The 24,834-nt window shown below is 40.3% G+C and overlaps 1 protein-coding gene across 1 annotated transcript in view; it reads left to right on the top strand.

The window, feature by feature from the left end:
* ASXL1 (ASXL transcriptional regulator 1) overlaps positions 1 to 24,834 on the top strand; it is a gene marked incomplete at both ends in the record, with an annotated part of 71,998 nt that overhangs the window by 39,723 nt on the left and 7,441 nt on the right. The window contains 4 exon segments of the mRNA XM_084247937.1: positions 22,196 to 22,316; positions 22,393 to 22,490; positions 23,113 to 23,206; positions 23,683 to 23,835. Of these exon segments, the coding sequence (XP_084104063.1) occupies positions 22,196 to 22,316; positions 22,393 to 22,490; positions 23,113 to 23,206; positions 23,683 to 23,835 (466 nt within the window).

A 24,834-nucleotide genomic window follows, 5' to 3' on the forward strand; every position in this document is an offset into this window, starting at 1 on the left:
TATAAGTAATAATATACCACTTCCCCTATAAGAATGGTACAGTAGGGTCTTCCTGATGGTGCAAGGGGTTAAGACGCAACCTGTGAAGCTATCCACAGCCACTGCAGCACAAGTTCCATCCCTGGCCAGGGAGATACCCACATGGTGCAGCAGACCTCTCCTGACTCGCCCACTGCTCCCCTCAGCATTGTATTTCAGTCATTCTGCCTGTTCTGTTCCCCAGTCTGTCTCTGGGGGAATCCTCTCTCCTCCTGCACCTCTGGCCTGTACCCCAGTTCTTGTATGCATAAATAAATCTTTTCTTAAAAAAGTTAAAAATTCAACCATTGTTTCTTCAAATATTTTTCTTCTAGACTTTCCCTCTCCCTTTGGGGACTGTAGACAAGTATATGGCTACTTGATGTTGACATGTTCATTTTTGCAGTCTTTTTACTTTATGTTTTGCCTAGTCTTTACTGGTATATAGCCCCATTAATATTTTTTCTGCAATGTTAATCTTCTGTTGGTCCAGATCTTGTATATTTCATTTCTAGAAGTTCTGTTTTGGTGGGTTTTTTGATCACTAGTCAGTGTTCAACTCTTGAAATAATAGTTTCAAATTTAACATCCTCTTCTGCTATCAGATGTATCATTTGGGATCTGTTTCTGTTTATTTTCCTTATCAATATGGGTCAGATTTTCCTTTTTTCTTTTCCTTTTTTATTCCTTATTTTTGATCAGATGGCAGACATTGCAGATTTTACTTTGGGTTCTGGATATTTTTGTATCCATGTCAGTATTTTTGACCTTTGTTCTGGAATACAGAAAAGTTACTTGGAAATACTTTCAAATTGTGTTACATTAGGTTTATAGTTCCTTTAATTTTATAAAGCTATACAGATATAATGTTTTCTTTTACAAAAATACCCTGTATGTGTTCTTTTTTTCATTCTTTATTTAATGCTTATAATACTGTTTCTTCTTATAGTTCTGAACATTCTTACTCAGGCAGTAATTACTTCTGGCCTAACAATTGCATTAGTCTCTTGATTAGTGCTCTAATTTCCATATTCTTTCCATCTCTAATGCAGTGTTCAGATTGATGTCAGAATGATTCTAAAGCGCTACTCTGATAAAGTCACTGCATTGCTTTTCAGGGCCTATCGCAGTGGAATTAACGTTGTTATTCTTTTATTGGTAATAGAAAAATTTTGACTTCACATCCTCAGTATTGTATATATGTATATGTGTTTTATATATATGTTTAATGATACGTTATGCACACATACCTAGTACATGTAAGACAGCATATATTTTGTAATGTCCACTGTAAAAATACCCTAAAAGAGAAATTTTAAAGTATTTTAAAATTACACTATAGTTTAAAAGTAGTTAACATTAGAATGACATTGTTTAATGAGTGAGGATGTTATATTTTAACTAGTTTTATCTAATGTTTTATTATGTATTATATATATATATTACATCATTCTTCCTTTTTGTACAATGTATGCTTTCTCTTCTCAGGTGCAGTCCCCGTTAAATTCCTACCACCAATTCACCCGTGCACCATCACCCTAATCCCTTGTGTTCTTCCCTCCCCTGTTTTGATTCCTTTCTCTTCCCCTCCCCTGCAGAGTGTCTTTGATTAATAGTTGCCTATTAATTTAATATAATTTTTTTTCCTTATTCCCTATTTGGTTCCCCTACATTCCTCCTATAAATGAAACCATCTGATATTTTTCTTTCTCTTTCTGGCTTATTTCACTGGGCATAATCCCTACCAGCTCCATCCATGTTGCTGCAAATGGCATGAGTTTATCTTTTTTGACTGCTGAATAGTATTCTGTTGTGTATGTACCACATCTTCTTGATCCATCATCTATTTTTGGGCATTTGGGTTGTTTCCATGTCTTACCTATTGTATTAAATAGTGCTGCAGTAAACATAGGATGCAGGTATCTTTTTGAATTAATGTTTTTGTGTCTTTTGGGTATATATACCTAGGAGTGGAATTGCTGGGTCATATGAAAGTTCCATTTCTAGTAGTTTGAGGAATCTCTTCACAGCTTTCCATAGTGGTTGGAACAGTTTGCATTCCCACCAGTAGTGTAAGAGAGTTCCTTTTTCTCCACATTCTTGCCAACATTTCTTGCTGGTGTAAGGCAGTATCTCATGGGTTTTTTTTTTTTTTTTTTTTAAGATTTATTTATTTATTTATTTATACAAGCACTTGGGTACAGTCAGAAGCGCTGGAGGGTGAGAGAATTCACCAGAGCCAGAGCGGGGAGCAGAGCAGGCAGAAGGACCGAAGTACACTGCTGAGGGGAGCAGTGGGCGGCAGGAGAGGTCTGCGCGCCATGCGGGACCCTCCTCCAGTGGCCGGGGAGCAGCCGGGGATCAAACCGGCGCTGCAGAGACTGCAGGCAGCTTTGCAATCCAGCACTCAACCGCTGCGCTGCCGGGGAGGCCTGTATCTCGTGGTTTTGATTTGCATTTCCTTGATTACAAGTGATGTTGAACATTTTTTTCATGTACCTGTTGGCTCTTTGCATTTCCTCTTTGGAGAAGTGTCTTTTTAGCTCTTCTGCCCATTTTTTGACTGGATTGTTTACTTTGTTTTTGTTGAGTCTCATTTATTTATCTATCTATTTATTTATTTATTTATACATACATACATACAAGCACTGGGTACAGTCAGAAGCACGGGACAGTGAGACAATTCTCCAGTGCGGGGAACAGAACAGGCAGACTGACGAAATACACTTCTGAGGGGAGCAACGGGCGCGGCAGGAGAGGTCTGCGCACCATGTGGAACCCTCACTGGCGGCCGGGGATCGAACCAGCTCCAGCTCTGCGGAGGCTGTGGGCAGCTTCGCAGCCCAGCACTCAACCACTGTGCCATGAGGGGAGGCCCTGTTTTTGTTGAGTCTCTTAAGCTCTTTGTAGATCTTTGTGATCAGTCCCTTATCAGTAGTATTGTGTGCAAAAATATTTTCCCAATCAATCGGGTGTCTCTTTGTTTTGGTTAATGTCTGTTTTGCTGTACAGAAGCTTTTTAATTTGATATAGTCCCAACTGTTCATCTTTTCCTTCACTTTCCTTTAAAGATGTTACTGAGATGTATGTCATGTAGTGTTTTGCCTATATTTTCTTCTATGTATTTTACAGTTTTAAGTCTTATATGCAGGTATTTTATCCATTTTGAGTTGGTGTGCATGGTGTGAGGTAGTAGTCTAGCTTTATTTTTTTTTTTTTTGCATGTAGCAATCCAGTTATCCCAGCACCATTTATTGAACAAACTGTCCTTGTTCCATTTGCATGTTCTTTGTACTTTTGTCAGATTAGTTGTTTTATATAATTTTAAATGCTTTAGGTCAGCTCCTTTTCAGGCATGATTTGACCGTATAAACAAATCTGATGAAGAGTTTATATACTTGTAAAATGTCAGCTCTGCTTTGTGTTTTTTGTTTTGAAGAAAATTTTTATTGTCATCACATTGCATCATAACAAATTTCAGGTATGCGTCTTTATAAATCAAAATTTGTATATACTACATTAAGTTCAGCACTAAAAATCTGATTATATCCTTCACCATATAATTGATGGCTTTTTTTTTTTTTTTTTTACCTGATTACCAACCTGTGTTCCCCCTTCTGGTTCTGTTGTTTTCTTAGTGTCCTTTGTACTTGCATTATCAGTATTATGTCCAAACTGATGTTTTCAGTCTAATCCTTGAGTACCCCCCTCCCCCACCCTATTATATAGCTGTATGGCTAAGTATTTTCTGTGTTTTGTATCAGTATATCATACCATCCCCCCAAAATGGTAACTTAAACAGTAGTTGTATATTTAACTCACAGTTCTTTGGGTTGGGTGGTTTTTTTTTTTTTTTTTCCCCTGCTCTGCCAGGTTCAGATCATCTGCAAATATTTTGGCTGAGCTCTCTGATATATCTGTGGTTAGTTGGAGGGATGGTTGGATGCTGGTGATGATCCCAAATAAACTATGCCTTTCTATCATCTCTCTTTTAAGCATAGCAGTGAGAATTGTTACTTGCTTTTCACCAATAGGATATAGCAAAGTTGAAGAGATTTTCCAGTTGTAATTAAGGTGGATCCTAACACAGAGAGGGGGATGACCTTCAGTTGGCATCACCCAATCAGGCAAGACTTTTAAAAGAGGACTCCGATGTCAGAGATGGGAGAATCAGTTCTGCTGGCTGTGACAAAGCTAGCTGCCATGTTCTAAGAGGGCTATAGACAGTCAGATTGTGAGGATCGCTGGCAGGCCAAGTGTAGAATCTAGCTGACAGCCAGCAAGAAAGTAATCTTAGTCATCCAACCACAAGAAGTTGTTTTCTGCCAATAACTGTGAGCTTGGAAAAGGACGCTTAGCTCCAAAAAAGAAAGCCACTTAGTTCATATCTGCTTTGAACTTAATGAGGCCCTGACCAGATGTCCCAGCCAAACCTCACCCAGACTCCTTACCTCTGGAAACTTGAAATAATAAATGTGTATTGTTTTAAGTCACTAAGTTTGTGATTAATTTGTTACAACAGTAGGAAAAGTAATACCATGGAGAGTATTACTTTATACTAGGAGAGTAATACCTTGGAGATAAGATTACTTTATATTCTTATCCTTGCCAGTCTGTCATATAAATAGAATCATATAATATGTTACCGTTTGAGCTTTGCTTTTTTTCCCTCCCCATTTAGCATAGTACCTTTCAGATTTAGCCAAGTTGCATGTATCAATGGTGTCCCTTTTTTGTTGAGTGGTAGTCCATTTTGTGGACATACCATAGTTTATCCATTCTTTCATTGAAGAACGTTGACATTATTATTTTTTTGAAGAACGTCGACCTAATTATGAATTTAGGGCTAGTCCAGATAAAGCTACTGTGAAAGTTTGCATACATGTTTTAGTGTGAAAATACATTTATTTCTATAGGTTACTTATGAGTGGAACTACTGGGTCTTATGGTATGTGTGTTGTGACTGCCACGCTGTTTTCCAGAGTGATGGTACTTTTCCATTGCCACTGGCGATTGTGTGAGCTGTTAGCTTTCTCACTAGCACTTGGTATTTGTCCTTTTATTCATTCTAATAAAGGTACAGTGGAGTCTCGGAAGGCCTTTTATTTGCATTTCCTTAATGGCTAATGATACTGAATATCCTACCATGTACTTGCATCTGAATTTTTTTTTTATACAAAAACTGGGGTACAGACCAGATGTGCGGGAGGGTGAGAGGATTCACCAGAGACAGAGTGGGGAGCAGGCAGACTGATGAAATACACTGCTGAGGGGAGCAGCAGGTGTGACAGGAGAGGTCTGCAGCGCCATGTGGGACCCTCACCTGGCGGCTGGGGATCGAACCGGCGCTGCAGAGGCTGCGGGCAGCTTCACAGCCCAGTGCTCAACCGCTGTGCCACCAGGGGAGGCCCGCATCTGAATTTTTTTTTAAAGATTTATTTATGCATACAAGAGCTGGAGAACAGGCCAGAGATGTGGGGGTTGAGAGGATCCACCAGAGACAGAGTGGGGAACAGAACAAGGCAGACTGACTGAAATGCACTACTGAGAGGAGCAGTGGGCGAGACAGGAGAGGTCTGCTGCTGCCATGTGGGTTGCTTCCTGGCTGGCTGGGGATCAAACTTGTGCTGCAGAGGCCGCTTCATAGTACGGTGATTAACCCCTTGCACCACCAGGGAGGCCCTGAATTTTTTTTTTTTTGGGGGGGGGCAGTTTATGTTCAAGTTTCTTGGCCATTTTCTAATTGGATTGTTTTATTATTGAATATAGTATGTTCTAAATACAGACTGTTGAATATGTGATTTACATTTGGTCTGTGATTCCCTTTGAATTAATTTTTTAATTAGATGTAAGGTTATGTCAAGATTTTTTTGTTTTTTTGTCTGTGGATGGCCATTTGCTGCATTAAGACTATTAAGTTGTTTTTTTACACCTCTGTCAAAAATCAGTTGACCTGGGCCTCCCCAGTGGCGCAGCAGTTGAGCGCTGGGTTGCGAAGCTGCCCACAGCCTCTGCAGCGCTAGTTTGATCCCCAGCCGCTGGCGAGGGTCCCACATAGTGCAACAGACCTCTGCTGTGCCCGCTGCTCCCCTCAGCAGTGTATTTCGTCTGTCTGCCTGCTCTGCTCTCCCCTCTGACTCTGGTGAATTCTCTCACCCTCCTGCACTTCTGACTGTATTGCTTGTATAAATAAATAAATAAATCTTTAAAAAAAATCAGTTGACCATATTTTTGTAAAAGAGTCTGCTTTCGGAATGTATTCCATTTACCTGTGTGTCTGTCCAACTGTCAGTACCACATTGTCTTGATTACTGTTGTATAGTCATAAGATTGGTAGTAAAACCATTTGGTGTGGTTCCTGTGTTTATTCTTTTTCACAATTGTTACAGCTATTCTAGTTTCTTTGCCTTTCTGTATACTATTGCCCTAATTACCTCTAGAAATTTTTTTTGCTGCAATTGTAATAGCAAATACATTAAATCAGTAGATCAGTTTGGGAGAATCGACATCTTAACTATGTTGAGTCTTCCATCTATGGATATGTTATGTCTTCATTTATTTAGTTTGTCTTTGATATTTTCATCAACACTTTGTAGTTTTTAGCATGTGGATTCTGTACATGTCATGTTAAATCTGTATCTTAGTATTTGGGGGGAGCAAATTGTAAATTGTATATTGTATCATGCTTTTAATTTTGGTTTCTTAATTTTTCATTGTTAGCAAGTAAACAGTTTGGGTTTTTTTGTTGTTGTGTTGTTTTTAAACAGTATTAATTTTGTGTGATGACCCGTATCCCATAAACTTGGCAAACTTACTGGATCTAGGAGTTTTTCTTTAAATTTCCTTGGGATTTTCTGTGTAGACCATCATGTCATATGAATAGGGCCAATTTTTTATGTTCCTTCTAATTTACATCTTTTATTTCCTTTTCTTGACTGGTTTCACCTACTAGGACTTTAACTGCTGTGTTGAATAGGAGTGGTATGTGCCTTTCTTCCCATTCTTGGAGAAAAAGCAGTCTTTCACAGTTAGTATGATGTTAACTATAGACATTTTGTAGTTCTTCCTTACCAAGTTAAAAAAGTTCCCTCTTGTTCTGTTTTTGTTTTTTTTTTTTAAATCGTAATTGTGTGTTAAGTTTTGTCAACAAGATTTTTTTTTGCATTTGTGGATATGAACCATATGTTCTTCATATCTGACTGTTTTAATTTACATTTCTCTAGTAAGTGATGATGAATATCTTTTCTTTCATGTGCTTATTGGCCATTTGTATCATTTTCCTATGTGCATTGTCTATTAAAGCATTTTGTATGTTACAGCTTTTGTTTGGTAATACTGAAAAAATTCGGAGACTTTTTAAGTGTAAAGAGTTTGTCTTCTGAAGCCATTTTAGAACCTCATTATACCTTAATAATTCAGTTTTAACATTTCAGTGTTTGTGTGTGATAAGTAAGCACACCTGTTGTATGTCTGTAATACATCCATCAAGTTCAGAAAATTACATTGAGACATTTTTACCATGTAATATTCAGATTCTGTTGAAATTTTGCTAATTGTCCCTCTAATGCCTTTTCTACCTAAAGGAGATAGTTCAAAATTCTATGTTATATGTAGTTGTCATAAATCTTTGGTTTCCTTTAGTCTAGAACAGTATTTTCCATTGACTTTCGTGACCTTTTACCCTTTTTAATATTGTAGACCAGTTATTTCATAGAATGTTGTTCAGTTTGTCCTTTTAAGGTTTTGTCATAATTAGATTCAGGTTATACATCTTTATCTGGTATGTCAGAGAAGTTGCCCTGTGTTCTTAGTGCATCCTGTAGGCTGTGTCATTATTTTAATTTGTCTTACTGATACCAACTTCTATCATTTAACTAAGATAGCACATTTGTCAGGTATAACTCTACCCCTCATCCCCCACCCTTTTTAATTGCAGTTTTGTGAGGAAGGACTTTAAAGATTTGAGAATTCCCATTTCTTTTCTGAATTTTGATTTATTTACATCTGCATGAAATCAAGGTTTTCTTTTTTATTCAGTGGGTTATAACTTATTATTACTGCTTAGTTTTTCATTCTGCCTGATTTGGCTGGTGGGAATTTTGTCAGTCTGGCTTCTGTGTCCCTTTGGCATATTCCCATCATTCTTGGAGTACTATTACTAAAAGGGTGATCTAGGCTCACTGTGTACTTTTCCTGACTTCACCCTCTATTAACCATTTCTTCCTGGAGTCCTGTTTCTTCGATATATAGTGGAAGTTTGGAAGCTAGGATCTAGGTTAGAGATATGCTTGCAGCTATTGGAGTGTTGCTCATCTCAGTTCCTCTCAGTAGAAACAAGTTAAGGAATATTTGGGTGTATTTACTTATATAAGCATCAGTATTTATGTCTAGCCTTATCTAAATATGCTAAAAACTTTGAGTTTATGCCAATAATACAAGCTCCAATACAAACCCAGAGGTTCCATTCTAGTTTTCTCCCCTTTCCATGTTTGTAACTGCCTTCTCCAAAAGTGAGAAACCTGACTCATAATTTTCCTGTTATTTCTAATAACAGGGGTCTGCTTAATTGTTTAATCCTCTCACCTTGTTATGTGACTAATCTTTCCCATCACGGTTGCTGGCCCTCCCTTATGCAGATATCCTCTTTATTCCTCCTATGTTGTCCTATGTTGGCCTCCATTGATGAGCCTCTCCCTCCTCAAGCTCTGACCATTGAACTGTTGTCTCATATAAATGCTGTCCTCACCCAACTTGGGATTTGATATCCTGCCCCATGTCTTGTATTCTGAGTATTGCAGACCCCATACCCATACCTAATGCGTCTACTCTCTTGCATGGACACAACCAGCTCTCTCCACCCACCACCCCCCAACCACCTAATGGAAGGAAAGGCCTTATAGCTCTTTACTTTAAAAAAAAAAAAAAAAAAAAGTCTTGTTTTTCAGTTGTAGGTTTTTTTTTTTTTTTAAAGATTTATTTATGCATATAAGAACCAGGGTACAGGCCAGAAGTGTGGATGGTGAGAGGAGTCACCAGAGACAGAGTGGGGAACAGAACAGGCAGATCGAAATACACTGAGATACACTGCTAAGGGGAGCAGTGGGTGAGTCAGGAGAGGTCTGCTGCACCATGTGGGTTGCTCCCTGGCTGGCCTGGGAATCGAACTCATGCTGCAGTGGCTGTGGATTGCTTTATAGGTTGTGTCTTAACCCCTTATGCCACCAGGGAAGCCCAGTTGTAGGTTTGTTATAAATTCTTTGTGAGATGTGTGTTTTGTAAATACTTTTCCCCAGTTTGTTTAGTTTTCTTGTTTTTATTAAGGCGTTTGGTTAGAAATTTTCAATTTGAAAAAGTCTTTTATCAAATCAAAAAATTATATGGTTAATGTTTTCAATATTTTCTTTTATGATTTCTTTTCAAGATTGTTTTGGGCCTCCCTGGTGGTCTAGCTATTAAGTCTCAGTGCTATCACTGCAATAGCCCACCGTGGCAGCCTGAGTTCTACTCTGACCAGGGAGCTAACCCACATATGGTGCAACAGACCTCTTCTGTCTCGCCCGCTGCTCCCCTTAGCAGTGTTTTTCAATAAATCTGCCTATTCAGCTGCCTACTCTGTCTCTGGTGAGTCCTTCCACCCCCCCGCCCCCCGCACCTCTGGCCTACACCCCAGTTCTTCTATGCATAAATAAATCTTTTTAAAATATAAATTGAAGATAATTTTAAAAAGATTATTTTGGTTGTTTCAGGGTCTTTTCATAGATATTTTAAAATATACTTACCATTTTTTGCCAAAACAGTGTATATTGGGGATTTTGACTGGGATTGTGTTGAAGCTGCTGATCAATTTAGGGAGAATTAAAATCTTAACAGTGATTTTTTTTTTTCCCAATCCACGAACATGTTATATCTCACCATTTATTTTTTTTATTTTTTTTTTTTTAAGAGGCATGCTTTATTTATTTATTTATTTACTTGTTTGTTTTGTTTATACATGCACTGGGTACAGTCAGAAGCGTGGGAGGGTGAGAGAATTCACCAGAGCCAGAGCGGGGAGCAGAGCAGGCAGAAGGACCGAAGTACACTGCTGAGGGGAGCAGCGGGCGGCAGGAGAGGTCTGCACGCCATGTGGGACCCTCCTCCAGTGGCCGGGGAGCAGCCGGGGATCGAACCGGCGCCGCAGAGGCTGCGGGCAGCTTCGCAACCCAGCGCTCAGCCGCTGCGCCACTGGGGAGGCCCTTTATTTTGGTTTTTAATTTTTCTTTTTTTTTTTTTTCTTTTTTTTTTATAACTTTTTTTTTTTTTTAGATTTATTTTTTATTTATTTATACATACAAGCACTGGGTACAGTCAGAAGCGCGGGAGGGTGAGAGAATTCACCAGAGCCAGAGCCGTGAACAGAGCAGGCAGAAGGACCGAAGTACACTGCTGAGGGGAGCAGCGGGCGGCAGGAGAGGTCTGCGCGCCATGTGGGACCCTCCTCCGGTGGCCGGGGAGCAGCCGGGGATCGAACCGGCTCTGCAGAGGCTGCGGGCAGCTTCGCAACCCAGCGCTCAACCGCTGCGCCACCGGGGAGGCCCGGTTTTTAATTTTTCTTAGTAGTAGTTTATATTTCCAGTGAGGTCTTGCTTGTCTAAATTTTTTTTCTTCATAAGAATTTTTAAATGTTAAAAAAAATTAAAAAGTAAAAACAAATAATTTTTAAATGTTGACACTGTATGTGAAAATAGTTTCTAAATTTTGTTTGCCAGGTTTTTTGCTTTTGCATATATAAATAGACTTTTTAAAAAATCTTAATTTTTATATAATTTTTGATATTTTATTCTCTTTCTACATGTATTTTATTGTATATCAGAGTAAATTGTAGCTATAATGCCCTTTACCCTAAATACTTACTAAAAACAAGGAAATTCTCTTTTATAACCACATGTAATTATCAAAATCAAAGAATTAACATTGATATAGTACTTCTTGCTGTCTAACCTACTTCCTTCATTCAAATTTTACCTGTTTGACTAATGCTTATTTTAAAATTTAGAAAGCTCTCATTGAGGTTCCATTTAGTCCTGGATCATATGTAGTACGTTTGTTAAATCTCTTCCATTTCCTTTAAGAGTGCAGGGCATTTATTTTCTAGAGAGTTCCTAGTTTGGGTTTGTCTGATGTTTTTTCATTAGTCGATTCAAGTGATACATATGTGACAGGAATATCTCAGAAATTATGTTGTCCTTTTCAGTGCATTGTATTAGGAGACAAGTGATCCCATTTGTCTGATTTCTGATAGTGATAACTTCAGTCATTTAGTTAAGGTAGTATCTCCCATGTTTCTCCACTATAAATAATAAGTATCTTGTGAAGAGATAATTTGAGACTATGTAGTGTCAAACTTTCAACCACTAATTTTAGCATCCACTGAGAAGTGATTCTTGCCTGGTACAGTTATTATTCTGATGGTTGTAGTGTGACATTTAAAATTCTACCATTCATTATTAATTGGCATTCTACTTATAAGAACCTTCCTTTCTCACCCATTTGTTTTCTTTATGAATTTATAATTTATTACTTAGTTATCTGTTACTGTCATTATTAACTAACTTAAATTGTAGAGTTGACCATTGGAACTTCCCTTTCTTGCTTTTGGGTTCTCCTAACATATCCTCTTCATTCCTGAACACTTTATTTACCGACTTTCTGGCCCTGCAGACTCTGGATTTAGCATGTATTTTTCCAGCCCCTGCTCTGGAGTTAGCCATCTTCCCAGGAAGCTCTGGATCCTTTTAGTTTAGAAAAGTATATGTACACACCTCTGTCTCTGTATTTGTCTATCTTTACAGATGTTGGTTTATACTGCTGTCTTCATTTCCAGTCTCTTAGAAGGTTCATTCTAGCTTTACCCTCTTCCACAATTTTGACAACAGTGAGAAAACCTTGTTTCATGATCTACTTTGTGTCTCAGTTCTAGAAAAAATTTCTAATAGTTTCAGGGTTGCAAGTCTGTTACACTGAAAAACAAATTTAACTGAAGCTCATTATTTGTTTACAGTTCATTTATTTAATAGCCCAAGTTTACATAGTTAAAAATACTGTGTTCAAGAGTTAAGTTGGGCCACTGCTCCTATTTCAGTGTGGTTATGTTAGTCATTTGAAATACATATTAGAAAAAAAATTAAAAGTCTTTTCAAAACTCTGGGAAAACAGGCACTCTCATACATTGCTATTAGGAACACAAATTGGACAGCTTTTTCCTGAGGGGAATCTGGCACTGTTAACAAAATTACACTTGCATCTACACCTTTTTTTGTGTGTGTTTTTTTGGTGGGACCCTCGCTGGTGGCTGGAAAGTGAACTGGCGCTGCAGAGGCTAGCCCAGCGCTCAACCGCTGCGCCACCAGGGGAGGCCCTGCATCTACACCTTTTGACCCCACATTTTCACTACAAGAATTTATTCTGAAGATACACCTTCAGCTATACAAAAGTACAGGTTCACAAGGTCATTCAAAGCAGTCGTGTTTCTAATTTGCAAATTATTAAAAGCCATCCAAATATCCAGTACATGGCGGAGTAGTTGCATAAACTATGGTACGTCATGGAATATTATGCAACAGAGATAATGAAGATTAAATTAGCTGTGCCATGATTTCCAGGATGTTCAGTTAAGTGAAAAACTTGAAGTGCAAAATAATAGCTAGGTCAGGCAAGTTTCTTTTGTCTAAGGGTGAGGAAGAAATAAAATGTATATTGTATTGTATTTGGGGAAAAAAGAATAGACCAGAAATTTACAAGATTGGTTTCCTAAGAGGGTATTGGAAGGAATGGAGTAGAAAGTTTACAGGGAGAGTAGGAAGAGATGGGGGATGGGTGGCCAATGTCATTTCTCTGAGTGTAACTTTTTTTTTTTAATAAAAGATTTATTTATTTATACAAGCACTGGGTGCAGTCAGAAGCGCGGGAGGGTGAGAGAATTCACCAGAGCCAGAGCGGGGAGCAGAGCAGGCAGAAGGACTGGGGTACACTGCTGAGGGGAGCAGCGGGCAGCAGGAGAGGTCTGCGTGCTATGTGGGACCCTCCTCCAGTGGCCGGGGAGCAGCCAGGAATCGAACCAGCGCTGCAGAGGTTGCGGGCAGCTTCACAACCCAGCGCTCAACCACTGCGCCACTGGGGAGGCCTGAGTGGAACATCTTATGTAACTTTTATAACCCCTTATATTTCACATACTTAAAAATAAATAAAACAAAAAAGATGAGGAATAAAAAACAAAATGGATTACAAACAGAAAAAAACGAAGCCAGATGCTGTTAAAGGGCTGTAAAACTCCTTTATATGGTCAAACACATCAGTTTGATTGTTCTTTTTGAAGGTTACTCCTAGAGCTCTTCTTTCTCTTGATCCCTGTATGATTATAGGGTGGCCAGTCACTCTGGTTTGCCCAGGACTGAGGAATTTTTAGGATGCAGGACTTTAAGTGCTGAAACTGGGACTCTCCGGGCACACTGGGGCAAGTTGGTTACCTTGTTTAACATGGCTAATATTTTTGTGTGACTGCCACTTAGCCTCATCTTGACAATTCTCTTCACCTTTCTATTGTGTTTTATCTTCTTGTTAAATCTCATGCCACTAATACATAATCTCATGTATTAGTTATATAATACATATCCTCCAGTTACTTCTAAAAATAGGTATACAAGCAGTAAATTGAGATTCTAAGTGTTTTTCTCTCTCATTATTATTTGACCCTGATATCTCTCATTATTATTTGACCCCCTCTTATTTATTTGAACCTGAATTCCATCACATTTTCCAAAACTGCTCTTGAGAAGTACAGTGCCATTCTCATTCCTTTGTATATGATGTGTTCTCTTGAACTAGAAAATTTTAGAATCTTTTTCTATGTTATATTCTGAAATTTTATTGTGTGGTGTTGTGAAATAGATCTTTTTCATTCATTATGCTTGGCATTTTGTTTTATTAAACCTGGAAACTTGGGGGGGCCTCCCCGGTGGTGCAGCAGGTTGAGCGCTGCGCTGTGAAGCTGTCCACAGCCTCTGCAGTGCTGGTTTGATTCCTGGCTGGCCAGGGAGATTCCCACATGGCGCGGCAGACCTCTCCTGTCTTGCCCACTGTTCCCTTCAGCAGTGCTTTTAGTCTGCCTATTCTGCTCCCCACTCTGTCTCTGGTGAATCCTCTCACCCTCCCGTGCATCTGGCTTGTACCATAGCTATTGTATAAATAAAAATAAATAAATCTTAAAAAAAAAATAAACCTGGAAATGCTGGTCTTTTCATTTTGAAAACTTAGTATATTTTTGTCTTTTTTATTTTTCCCTTCCTGGTACTTCTGTTCGCTTGGATATAGGTCTTTATTGATAGAGTCTATTTTCTTTTTTGAGGCAGGGGTCACTTCTCTGGGAAGTAACCTAGTTGGTGTTGCTGCTGGTTTTTTTTTTTTTTTTTTTTTTAAGATTGATTGATTTATGCATACAAGAGCTGGGATACAGGCCAGAGATGCGGGGGGTGAGAGGACCCTCCAGAGACAGAGTGGGGAACAGAATAGGCAGACTGACTGAAACACACTGCTGAGGGGAGCAGTGGGCGAGACAGGAGAGGTCTGCTGTGCCATGTGAGTAGCTCCCTGGCCGGCCGGGAATCAACTCGTGCTGCAGAGGCTGTGGATTGCTTCATAGTGTGGTGCTTAGCCCCTTGCGCCACCAGGGAGGCCTGTTGCTGCTGTTTTGTGAGGGGGGATTGGGGGGATGGGAGTTGGTACCTCGCTTTTAATTTCTTACAGATTGCTCATTTTCTCTGGTATTCCTTCATTAAAAAAAAATAGCACTCTGTACTTGGAACTCTCTGAGAACATTCACTGTGAATCTTCATTGTTTCCTTTCAATTCCTTTTTGCTTATTTTGGTAGCTGTCTTTTATAATAACCTTTGTGCTAAAATATCTGGCAGTCATTCACAATGAGAGACTTGATGGCTTCTCTGCTTGTGGACACTACTTGTTGACTGTGATAGTGGGTGCTCAGATGGGTTTTGTTGTGGGTTTTTGTTTTTTGTTTTTTTTTTTTAATCTCTCAATTATATCTGTGTCTGAAGCTGTTTTCTCACTTTTTCCAAGAAGAGAAAATCCTCTCATCTCTGGCCAGCTAGCTGAGAGTAGACTGGAGTTAAGGTCATAGGACTACCACAGTTTGGGGAATTTATGAGAGCCAAGTTGGGGAAGGCTGTTGGTATCACCATCTTGTACATGGTCTTTGACTTACTGCCTCTGTTTAGTGTGGCACCTCCCTCCCCAGAATAGAAATTGGGAGCTGCAGAAAGAATATTGCCTGATTATTTGGAGACAAGGGACTTTGAGGTGTCTTGTTCAGACTTCCAACCAGTAGTTCTCCCATTTTCATTCCCACACTTCTGTTGACAATAATTACTGGTACCTCTTAATCCAAAGACAAATAGCTCCATTAAAAAATGAGCAGAAGGGCCTCCTAAGTCTCAGTGCTATCACGATATCACCACTGCAGCTTGAGGCCAGAGTTTGATCCCCAACTGCCGCAGACCAGCACAGCAGTAGACGATGAGGCCACCTCAGGGTTGAGAGAAGCGTGCAGGGTGGTCAGGGAGTCGGCGAAAGAAATGACAAACAGACACACATATGGCGCAGCAGGCCTCTCCTGTCTCTCCTGCCCACTGCTCATCTGAGCAGTATATTTCAGTAGATCCTCCTGTTCTGCTTTCCACTCTGTCTCTGGTGATACTCTCAACCCCTGCACCTCTGGCCTACACCAATTCTTCTATGCATAAATAAATAAAAACAAAAGATCTTCAAAAAAAATTTAAAAATAAGCAAAAGAGTTGAATAGATACTTCAAAAAATACACAAAAATGGACAACAAACATGTAAAAAAGTGTTCACTATTTTAGTCACAGGAAAGTAAAAATTACAACCAACAAGTGAGGTTCCATTGCCCTCTGACTAGAATGGCTATAATATGACTTACAACACCAAATGTTGATGAGGTTATAGAGCAACTGGAACTTTGATAGAGTGCTGTTGGGCGTGTGAATCTCAAATGTTTGACAGGCTTTTTATTTATTTATTTATTTTTTATTTTTAAAAGGACAGTTTGTTAGGAAAAGGAAAAAGAGGCACCTGCATAGTCACAGTCACAGGTGGGCAGGAGAGAGATTTTTGTTTTGATTTTTTAATAATAAAGTTAAAAAATTTCATCTTTCCAATCCCAGCAATTCTACTTCTAGGTTTTTACTCAAGAGAAATGAAAACTTCTCCATAAAAAGTTGTGTATAAGAATGTTCATAGTAACATAACAAATGTGGAAATAACCCATAATGTATTTCAATATGAGAATATTAGATAAAAGGTTTTATATGAATATACTACTCCAGTAACAAATACCGAACTACTGATGCACGGACAAATGAATCTCATAAATAGTAGATTGAGCTAAAGATGCCAAGCGGAAAACACACATACCATCTGATTCTACTTACATGAAGACCAAGAACAGATTTTCAGTGACAGAAATTGGAACAACCATAGTCTTAGTGGGATGGAAGGGGCAGTGTAGAGTGGGGACTGATAGAACAGGAAAGGACACAAGGAAATTTTTAGTGGTGTCGGAAATGTTCAGTATCTTGCATTTGTCAAAACTCACCAAATGATATATTTAAGATCTATGCATTTTACTCTGTATTTATACCTCAGTTTTTTGAAAAATAAGGGAAGAACACAAGGGCATTCATCTGCATAAGCACAAGACAGTTATCACACCCAGAAATTTAACATTAATGCCACCCTAGTATCTACTCTGCAGTTCACATTCAAATATCCCAAGAGTCTTTCAAAGCATCTTTTATTTTCAGACTCCATGAAGGGCCTTGCCTGTTAATTTTTCTTAAAAACTTGTTGATGGGGTCCTCCCCGGTGGCGCAGCGGTTGAGCGCTGGGTTGCGAAGCTGCCCGCGGCCTCTGCAGTGCCGGTTCGATCCCTGGCCACCGGGTCCCGCATGGCCCGCAGACCTCTCCTGCTGCCCGCTGCTCCCCTCAGCAGTGTACCTCGGTCCTTTTGCCTGCTCTGCTCCCCGCTCTGGCTCTGGTGAATTCTCTCACCCTCCCGTGCTTCTGACTGTACCCAGTGCTTGAATGAATGAATGAATGAATGAATGAATGAATGAATGAATAAATAAATCTTTAAAAAAAAAACTTGTTGATGGAAAATATCCTTGAAAAAATTTAGTCTCACATCCTAGGGCATATTTTCTGGTCCTTACAATTTTCAGTAGCCCATTTCATTTTTGTCAGACTTCTTATCATTTGGGAATTACAAAAAGTTCAAAGCCTCGCATTTGTATGGAAAAAGTAACTATCTTTAAAAGTGTAGAATTAGAATTGCAAGTCTTGTTTTCATTTTCTTTTTACATTTCTTTCAATTGCAGAGTTTTGTTGTTTGCTTTTTACTGGAAATGTATGGCTTTAGAAATCTGTTTATTTGTTCGAATTGCAAACAAGCTGGCAGTATTTTTGTTTGTTTAATGAGATTTGCAATTAGACTATGGAACCTAGAGGAAGGACATTTTACTTAGCTGTTGGCGCTTGGTACCCTGTTTTCCTTTTAAATGTTATTTTCTTGATCATAAACAAAACAAAACATTGTAAGTTAACTGTAGAAAATACCCCAAATCAAAAAGGAAGTACTCATCTCCAACACCTCTAGGTGGCTCACACTTTAGGGAATGTTTCTCTGGCCATTTGCGCATATAAACACATTCGCATAATTTTCATCTTATGGTGGAATCATACAGTATAGTTAACTGGTTAATTCATTTGCTGTGTCAGTATTTCTCCTTAGCTTTATTTCAAGTGTCTCTCTATGGTAGTATTTCTTGATGGAAATACTGTAATGATTTGTTTCTAAACTTTTTATTGTAGAAATATGAGACAGTAAAATACATAGAACACATGTTCAGCTTGATGAGTTATTAGAAAATAAACACCCTTGTAATTGCCACTCAGATCAAGACATTGAATATGGTCAGCAGCCAGGAGCCCCCTGAGTATCCTTTCCCAATCACCATCCCTTCTTTCCCCTTAAAGGTAACTACTGTTCTGACTTTATGGAAGTTTTTTTTGTTTGTTTGTTTTTCTTTATTTCCCACTTGTGTTTGCTTCTCTAGTTTTTCGACCTTATACAAATGGAATCATTACAGTATGCAGTCTTTTATCTGGCTTTTGTTTAATATTTTGTTTTTAAGATTCATCATATTATGAGTAACTATAGGTCATTAACCCATTTAATGCACTACCATGTATTTATTTTGATGATGGGCACTTCGGTTTTTATAGCCCGATTACAAATGATGCTGCCATGAACATCTGGATGTGCTTCCCGATGTGTGTGTATACACGTACTTCTTTTTTTTTAAAAAAAAAGATTTATTTATTTGTACAAGAACTGGGATATAGTCACAGCCATGGGAGTGTGAGAGAATTCACCTGAGACAGAGTGGGAAGCAGAACAGGCAGATGGATGGAAGACATTGCTGAGGGGCGCAGCCGGCAAGGCAGGAGAGGTCTGCTGCGCCATGTGGGAATCTCCCTGGCTGGCTGGGTATCGAACCCGTGCTGCAGAGGCTGCAGACAGCTTCACAGCGCGGCATTCAACCCGCTGTGCCACCGGGGAGGCCCTACACATGTACATCTCTAGGCAATCCAAACCTCTGGCTTTGCTGAATCATAGGATATTTGAATCTTCAACTATACCAGATTATGCGAAACTATATTATCAAAGGGTTCAGTTTTGGTATACCTATTCCATATCCTCATTAGCACTATTTAGTATTATTAAACCTTGACTTGAGCTACTGTGAATGTGCTGATACCTCATTGTGGTTTTAATTTTCATTGTTTTATGTCTTTGAAATTAAATACCTTTTTATATAATTGTTGGCCATTTGGATATCCTGTTTGGTATAGTGCCTAATTCATGTCTTTCGTCTGTTTTTCTTCTGGATTGCTTTTTTTTCTTATTGATTCATGTAGTCTTCATACAAGTTCTCGATTGGTTAAATGAGTTGCACATTCTTCCTCAACTCTACCTAACTTGCCTTTTTTACTCCATTAATGTTGTCTTTTGTTGAATGGAGGATCTTAATTTTAACATAGATTTTAAGGATTAATGCTTTTCATGTCCTATGAAAATCTTAGGAGTATTGGGTTAAAAACTATAGTATGTGTTTTAGATTTTTGCTTGTAGTTTACTTCCCCATTGGCAGTGTGAACTTTTGATACCATCTTCATTCTCACCAACAATATATGCGTAATTTCCCCATGCTCTTGCCATGGGTCATTTTGGGGTCTTTTTTTTTTTTTTTTTTAAGATTTATTTATGCTTACAAGAAGTGGGGTATAAGCCAGAGCTGGGGGTTTGTGTGTGAAAGGATTCACCAGAGACAGAATGGGGAGCAGAACAGTCAGATCTACTGAAATACACTGCTGAGGGGAGCAGCGGGCAAATAAGGAGAGGTCTGCTGTGCCGTGTGCTGCAGTGGCTGGTGATAGTTTGACAGCACTGTCTTTAATCCCTGCTCCACAAGGAAGGCCCCACTTTTGGGTTCATTTTTGCCAATGTAATAGAACTCTTCTTTCATTAATGAGTAACTTAGTTTGCTCATGAGATTTAGAAAATAAATTTGTTGCATCTTTCCAAGAACGTGTTAGTTGATAAGCATAATTGCAAGATTAATACTAAATATATTCTTTAGGCTTTGATTCTGAGAAACATTTGTGGCCAGTGGAGAAGAGAGATTTGAATCTAAAAAGCATTATTCTTTATTAAAATCAGCATGATTTGGAGTTTAAGGTAGTGAAAATCTATTAAAACTTAATATAGTGAAGGCCTCCCTGGTGGCGCAAGGGGTTAACCACCGCACTAGGAAGCAATCTGCAGCCTCTGCAGCAGTTTGATCCCTGGCCGGGCAGGGAGCTACTCACATGGCACAGCAGACCTCTCCTGACTTGCCCACTGCTCCCCTCAGCAGTGTGTTTCAGTCAAGTCTGCCTGTTCTGTTCCCCAGTCTGTTTCTGGTGGCTCCTCTTACCGCTTGCATCTCTGGCCTGTACCCCAACTCTTGTATGCATAAATAATCTTAAAAAAAAAAAAAAAAACCAAAAAACTCAATATAGTACGTCAAGGGGCCCAGGAAATTGATATTAGATTTTTGTGTATTTTCCTCATAAATCTCTGCTGTATCTGGAAGAGGTAGAATCATGATTTTATATACTTCATGTACTTTGTATACTTCATGTATATACTTTTTATGCTTATATACTTTGTATACTTCATGTACTTTTATTGAAAGAAGACATCCCTGCCCCAATTCATCTCTGCTGATTTCCTCTCACAATATTAATTTATACTCCTTCCTAGTTCTGAGGCATGAAGTAGCTCCTAAGTTTTCCTGGGAAATAGATGAAGTCTAATTTTGTGAGACTCTGGGAAGCATGTGCTGGGGATTGAAATTGAAGGGAAGTCTGCATTCTAACCTTGTTTTTTGCTATCTTACTTTAGTTCATCGTTTTCACTGGAAACTTCTATCGTAGTAACTCTTCTGCCTTCATACCTCCTTCCCATGGTTGCCAGAATGAAACGCCTAATACTCAGACCATTCCCCTGATTGATATTTTTCAGGAACTCTGAAAGAATCAAAATCTTAATCCCTGGGCCTCCCTGGTGGCACAGGGGTTAAAGTCTCAGCATTATCTAGCTATCACCAGCCACTGCTGCATGAGTTCAATCCTTGGCCAGGGAGCTGACCCACATGGCACAGCAGACCTCTCCTGTTTTACCCAGTGCTCCCTCAGCAGTGTATTTCAGTAGATCTGCCTGTTCTGCTCCCCACTCTGTCTCTGGTGAATCCTCTCTAGCCTGTACCCCAGTTCTTGTATGTATACATGAATAAGAATTAAAAAAAAAAAATCTTGGGCCTCCCCTGGTGGTGCAGGCGGTTGAGCGCCGCACTGTGAAGCTGTCCACAGCCTCTGCAGCGTCGGTTTGATCCCGGCTGGTCAGCTGGCAAGGGTCCCACATGGCGCGGCAGACCTCTCCTGTCACGCCCGCTGCTCCCCTCAGCATTATATTTCATCAGTCTGCCTGTTCTGTTCCCTGCTCTGTCTCTGGTGAATCCTCTCACCCTCCTGCGCATCTGGCCTGTACCCTGGTTCTTGTATAAAAAATAAATCTTGGGCCTCCCCGGTGGCGCAGCGGTTGAGCGCTGGGTTGCGAAGCTGCCCGTGGCCTCTGCGGCGCCGGTTCGATCCCCGGCTGCTCTCCTGCTGCCTGCTGTGCTCCCCGCTCTGGCTCTGGTGAATTCTCTCACCCTCCCGCGCTCCTGACTGTACCCAGTGCTTGCATAAACAAAACAAACAAACAAATAAAACATGCCCCTGCAAATAAATAAATAAATAAATAAATAAATCTTAGAAAAAAATCTTACTCCCTAAGCTCAGTGTCTTTATCATCTTTCTTGCCGCCTACTCCTACTGAAATTACATTTTCCTTGAGTTTTAGGATATTCTTCCACTTTGTTCATCTCACTAGCTAGAACTCCCTTTCCCCCACTGCCTTTGCATCTGCGTACTAGCTAATTTCTGAAATTCAACTCATCCTATCTCCTTGGAGCTTTACCTCCAAAGTACCTCCCTGATTCTTACTTTTCTGTATTTCCATGCTTTTTACCCTCCAATTCCAGGAGTTAGATGCCCGCCCTTCTGGGCTGCCACAGCTCATACCTCCTCCTATCACTGCATTGTGTTACTATGATGGATCTGATTTTTTTAACCATCTCAATTGAACTCTTTGGGGGCAGACTCCTGTTTCTCTACCTTCCATGCCTCTTCCCTCCTCCCCCAATCAGGAGATATCATGATGTACCTTGTAGGAGCTATCCCGTAACTATTTAATGAATGAGTGAATGCAAAATTATATCTGTCTTTATGTAAGAAAAGAACTTACTTTATATATGAAAAGAACTTACTGAGACAGAGGTCAGTTAGAAAGGGTTAGGAACTTAGTAGTCTGTTCCAAAAGCAATACATATTTAGAAATGACTGCTGTACTTACAGGATTTGTAGGGTTTTGTTCACCTGAGTTGTGCCTTGCTGTTACAGAAGGATGCCCTGCAATGGTCTCGCAATCCATCTGCAGTAGAAGGAGAGGAGACAGAGGACACAGCTGATGTGGAGAGCTGTGGGTCTAATGAAGCCAGCACTGTGAGTGGTGAAAATGATGGTAAGTGCCCTTAACAAGACGGGCGAGGAGCCATAAGCAGTTGCTGGAAACTGACCTCTGTATCCCTTTCTTCTAGTGTCTCTTGATGAAACATCTTCAAATGCATCTTGTTCTACAGAATCTCAGAGCCGGCCTCTTTCCAATCCCAGGGACAGCTACAGAGTTTCCACACAGGTAGGGAGGAGAGTTGATGATGAATATGTGGTGGGGAGGCGGGGAAGAGGACAGGTGGGCAGGGAGAATAAATAAGACCAGCCCCAGGATTAAGATTCTTCTCCTTTTGCAGTTGACTGTGAATGTATTTAAAGAGTGGAGAAAGTCAGTTTGGTGTCTGCCAGTACCATTTGAAAATGGACTGTGGGAAAAATAAGCAGTAGATCTGAGAGCAAACAGAGTGATTGTTTTTTCTCTCTACCATGGTGGATAGTTTGTTTGTACTTACAATGAACACATTGAACATCCATGGAGAAGTGTAGCTTAGTGTGGAGTGAGGGGAATGCAAGCCTGTGAGTCAGCAGTTGGAATTAATGGCCCTGTCACTCACTAGCTTTGGACCCTTGGGCAGATTCATTATCTATAAAATTAGGAATGACAATACATTCTTCAGCTGAGGGTGATGCTTGGCACAGTGGTCAGCACCTGGCTCACTAACATTAGTCAGTGCTGCTCAGCAGGTTCAAGCTGGCTGAATAGGAGCTCTGTTTCACAAGAGAGTAGATGGAGGCATGGTGAAGAGGGCTGGAGTTGTGGCTCCGAAGTGACTCGGGCTCTTTATGTATTCCTTGGGGACATATAGGGAAACAAGCAAAAGAAAAAGACTGGGGTGATGCTGCCTCGAGTTGTTCTGACACCTCTGAAGGTAAACGGGGCCCACCTGGAATCTGCATCAGGTATGTGTAAACTCGTGACCGTGATGGTTCTTCCACAGGTCCTGAGGACCTTGCCTCCCTGTGGCAGTGGTTTCTGACCTAGGTAGTATGGTGCCAGTAGAGTCAGGACATCCTCCTCTGGCAGGCAGCATGCTGTGGTGGTGAGACCTGACCTAGGTTCCAGTGCTAGGTTCTGTTATGCTCTCCCCTTTGCCTCACAGGGCAGTTGTGAGGATTGTATGGAGGTTTATGCAGGTGCTGTGTAAAATGTGCTGTACAATGCTTTAATGCTATACAAACTAAGACTGCAGTTTGGCATTCTTACATGATATTTTAAAGCCAGCCCATGAGGTGGTGATCTTGACAGCCAGAGATTGGGCTTTGGAAGCCCCCGGTATTGCTGGCAGCATCTCAGGGAGAGCTGGGAGAAGTAAGCTTGTCTGAGAGCCATGGGCGCGGCATGGATACTTTTGACCAGTGGAATGCTGTGCCTTCAGGGTTCTCGGGCCGCCACGCCGATGGCGAGAGCGGCAGCCCGTCCAGCAGCAGCAGCGGCTCTCTGGCCCTGGGCAGCGCTGCTATTCGTGGCCAGGCCGAGGTCGCCCGGGACCCTGCCCCGCTCCTGAGAGGCTTCCGGAAGCCAGCCACAGGTGAGTGGCTTGGCACTCATTTCTCTGCCTGTAAAGGGGGGGCCCCTACAGGCCTAGTAGGAAGATGGTGTCTTCTCCACTTCCTTTATCACTTTCTTTTTACTTCTTGGGTGGCCCTCCATTTTTTGTTTTTACCTTGTATTTTGATTATGTCATATATAGATCTCTGCTAGACTGAAAGACTTGTGGGCAGAGATGGTGCCACATCACTCTTTGTATGTCCCCCAAAAGGTCCTAGCCCATGCTGCCTTGGTCATAGTAAGTGTTCAAGTGAGTGAAAATGGCTTCTGAGTTTCTCAGTGAAGAATTCCAAATTGGATTTCTTTCTTTGGTAGTATCCTGCCACACTGGTTCTCAACATCTGTAGTCTATGTCAGATGCCCTTTTTTAAAAACTAGTCAGTATGTTGAATGGGAGCCAATGGGGAATTTTGGGGATACAAGCAAATTCAGTAGCCTGCACCTCCCACACAGGGCTATTATTTACAAGGCTAGTATGATGCTTGCTATTTCAGGATTTACATCTCAAAGCCTACATGGCAGTTACTTGTAGATAGGCCACATGAAGCCATGAAGACGACTAGCTTTGGATCCTGAAAATTTGAATAAACCATTGCCTGAGTGGGAACTAGTTTTATTGTCTTAATGCTTTTCTACCCCATCAGTAATGCTCAGTCTAAGGTCTTGCAGGTCTCTAATAGAATTTTTTTTCCACATAAAACTAACGTGTAGTGACTTTTGAGAAGTATTGATACTCCAGTAGACTTGAAACAACTCTTAAGTCCCTTTTGACATGGAGATACCTCTTCAGCCCATTTATAGAAGTCTTCAGACTTTTTCTATAGTACGCTAACAAGATATGCTTTTAGACAACTTCTATCATTTCTCCAGTTGGCTTTTGTAACCTGTCCTCCAACTTTGGAGGGAAGCTGAGAGTTTGCCTCCTTGCCTGGTTTTCTATGGGAAGAGTGTCCTCCTCAGGCTGTGACACAGCATGGCA

Source organism: Talpa europaea (genome assembly GCF_964194135.1).
Source record: "Talpa europaea genome assembly, chromosome: 11".
Classification (NCBI taxonomy): Eukaryota; Metazoa; Chordata; class Mammalia; order Eulipotyphla; family Talpidae; genus Talpa; species Talpa europaea.